General features: G+C 66.6%; 1 protein-coding gene across 1 annotated transcript; it reads left to right on the forward strand.

Annotated features, from left to right (window-relative positions):
* The first annotated feature begins 2,451 nt into the window (after positions 1-2,451).
* Positions 2,452-3,101, forward strand: DIRAS1 (DIRAS family, GTP-binding RAS-like 1). Its single transcript, XM_014955555.1, has one exon. It carries the CDS (start codon positions 2,468-2,470, stop codon positions 3,062-3,064), a length of 597 nt encoding a protein of 198 aa, XP_014811041.1. The 5' UTR covers positions 2,452-2,467; the 3' UTR covers positions 3,065-3,101.
* Positions 3,102-3,107: the final 6 nt, after the last annotated feature.

A 3,107-nucleotide genomic window follows, 5' to 3' on the forward strand; every position in this document is an offset into this window, starting at 1 on the left:
GGGGGTGCCCCCGGCAAGGGCAGGGCACGGCCGGGGAGCGGGGCCGGGACCCCCGCCCGGGGGTGGTGGGACCCTGGTCCCTCCCCGACATCCTGCTCCTCCGTCCGGCCCCTTCCCGGCCCCTTCTCCTGCCCCTTCATCCCTCCATCCTGCTCCTTCATCTCCATCCTGCCCCTTCTCCTGCTCCTCCACCTCCATCCTGCCCCTTCATCCCTCCATCCTGCTCCTCCATCTCCATTCTGCCCCTTCATCTCCATCCTGCCCCTTCATCCCTCCATCCTGCCCCTTCATCCCTCCATCCTGCCCCTTCTCCTGCTCCTCCATCTCCATCCTGCCCGTTTCCTTCTCCTCCACCTCCATCCTGCCCCTTCTCCTGTCTCTCCACCTCCATCCTGCCCCTTCATCTCCATCCTGCCCCATCTCCTGCTCCTCCATCTCCAGCCTGCCCATTTCCTTCTCCTCCATCTCCAGCCTGTCCCTCCACCTCCATCCTGCCCCTTCTCCTGCTCCACCACCTCCATCCTGCTCCTTCATCCCTTCATCCTGCCCCATCTCCTGCCCCTCCATCTCCATCCTGCCCGTTTCCTTCTCCTCAATCTCCATCCTGCCCCATCTCCTGCCCCTTCTCCTGCCCCTTCTCCTGCTCCACCACCTCCATCCTGCTCCTTCATCCCTTCATCCTGCCCCATCTCCTGCCCCTCCATCTCCATCCTGCCCGTTTCCTTCTCCTCAATCTCCATCCTGCCCCATCTCCTGCCCCTTCTCCTGCCCCTTCTCCTGCTCCACCATCCTGCCCCTGCCCTCCATCCCGACCCCCAGACCCCCCACTGGCTGTTTGTCTCCCCCAGCCCGGGAAATGCCCCCCATCTGGCGGGTGGCCCCCTCCCCAGGAGCAGAGGGGAGGCCGCAGACACACAGGGGTTGGGGTTTTGGGTGCTGCCGGGCAGAGGCCGTGGGGCCTTTGGGCACCCCCGGGGGGCCACGAGGCCGGGGGCGCTTTTGGCTGTGCCAGGGGCGGGTGGGACAGGCAGGACCCTCCCCAGCCCCGGCCAAGCTTTGGGGTTGCCCCGGTCCCTGCTCCGTCCCCAGCCCCCGTGTGCTGGTGACACTTCTGCTGTGGTGGGATCTGAGGGGTGTTTTTCTGCCCCCCCAGTGGAACCAGCTCCTCGGGTGCCCAAGGCCACGGTGATGGGCACCTTCCCCAGCTCCCAACCCCCTGCTTGCCCCCCACCAGCCCCTGCCCGGGTGTTCGGGGGGGTGCCAGGGTATGGGGGCTGTTTGTGGGGTCCAGACCCGGGAATGCAGCAGCCATGGAAAGGGCTGGGTCCCCTGGAGGTGCCCAGGTGCCACCAGCATGGGGCTTTGCTGTCCCCCCCCTTCCCAGGCCTGTTGGTCCCTGCCTTGGGATGGGGGGTGGCAGGAGCAGAGCTGGCTGGGGACAGACCTGACCCCTGAACCCCCTCCTGCCCCACTTGTCACACTGGCACCTCGTGAAACCCCGGCCTGTGGCATGTTTGATGTCCCCATGTGTGCTTGGGGCTGAGCTGATGCTGCAGGGGGGGAAACTGAGGCAGGGCCTGGCCGAGGTGATGCTCATCCAGGGCTGAGCATCGGGGGCTTTCTGTGCCCCCTGGTGTCACCCCCCTACATCACTCGGGGGGCAGGGGGCACAAGTGGATGCATCCCCTGTGAGTGGGCACCGAGCTTTGGCAGCACCAGGGTGGCCACGGGGCTCTCTGAGCCTGCAGGCCACCAGCCCCTGGCCATGCCACGCTCTGCCCCGCTGCCCACGTCTCTCTGCTGCATCCCTGGAGGTGGCACAGGAGCAGAGGGATGGCATGGGGTAGGACAGGGTGACAGGGGGTGGCAGGGGGTGGCAGGGGGTGACAGGGGGTGACAGGGGGTGGCAGGACAGCGTGGCAAGCGCCGAGCTCTGCGTGTGAAATGGCACCTCCGTACTCAGCAGCCGAGTGTGGGAGAGCCAGAGGGGACACTCCGGGTGCCACCGGCTCCTCGCTGGGCTGGTGGCTGCCCCACTGCTGCCCGGGGGCTCTGGGGGTCCTGTGTGTCCCCTCTGTTGTGTGTGTCCCCCCCGAGCACAACCCTGCCCCGGCAGCCTGGGCCGCAGCTGCTGTGCCGGTGGCCGTGGCTCGGCCATATGGCCGCGGCGGGCGGCGGGTAAAAATAGCAAAGGCTGCTGCACCCCAGGCCACCAGGAGCACCGACCTGCCCCGGCCACCCAGCAAGGGCGTCTCAAGGGCACAGGGAGGGGGCCAGCACCCCCCCGGTTGTGGTGGCCCGGTTGGAGAAGTGTGGGGGCTGCATCTCAAAGGGGGGTTGGGGGTGAGGAGGCCCGTTTTCACCCCACAGAGCGGTGGCCCGGGGTGGGGGTGTCCATCTGGAAGCCCCTGGGGTGACACCTCGCTGTGCCTGTGTCCCCCCGCAGCGGCAGCATCTCTGGGGCAAGATGCCGGAGCAGAGCAACGACTACCGGGTGGTGGTGTTCGGGGCCGGCGGCGTGGGCAAGAGCTCGCTGGTGCTGCGCTTCGTGAAGGGGACCTTCCGGGACACCTACATCCCCACCATCGAGGACACCTACCGCCAGGTCATCAGCTGCGACAAGAGCGTCTGCACCCTGCAGATCACCGACACCACCGGCAGCCACCAGTTCCCCGCCATGCAGCGCCTCTCCATCTCCAAGGGCCATGCCTTCATCCTGGTCTTCTCCGTCACCAGCAAGCAGTCCCTGGAGGAGCTGAAGCCCATCTACCAGCAGATCGTGCAGATCAAGGGCAGCGTGGAGAGCATCCCCATCATGCTGGTGGGCAACAAGTGCGACGAGACCCAGCGGGAGGTGGAGAGCAGGGAGGGGGAGGCCATGGCCAAGGAGTGGAAATGCGCCTTCATGGAGACCTCGGCCAAGATGAACTACAACGTCAAGGAGCTCTTCCAGGAGCTGCTCAACCTGGAGAAGAGGAGGAACGTCAGCCTCACCATCGACGGGAAGCGCTCCAGCAAGCAGAAGAGGACAGACAAAATCAAGGGGAAGTGCAGCATCATGTAGAGCCCCGGACTGGCCCGCACCCCCCCGCCCCGGCCCCCCCACC

The sequence above is a fragment of the Calidris pugnax genome, unplaced genomic scaffold (genome assembly GCF_001431845.1).
Source record: "Calidris pugnax isolate Ruff unplaced genomic scaffold, ASM143184v1 scaffold285, whole genome shotgun sequence".
Taxonomy (NCBI): Eukaryota; Metazoa; Chordata; class Aves; order Charadriiformes; family Scolopacidae; genus Calidris; species Calidris pugnax.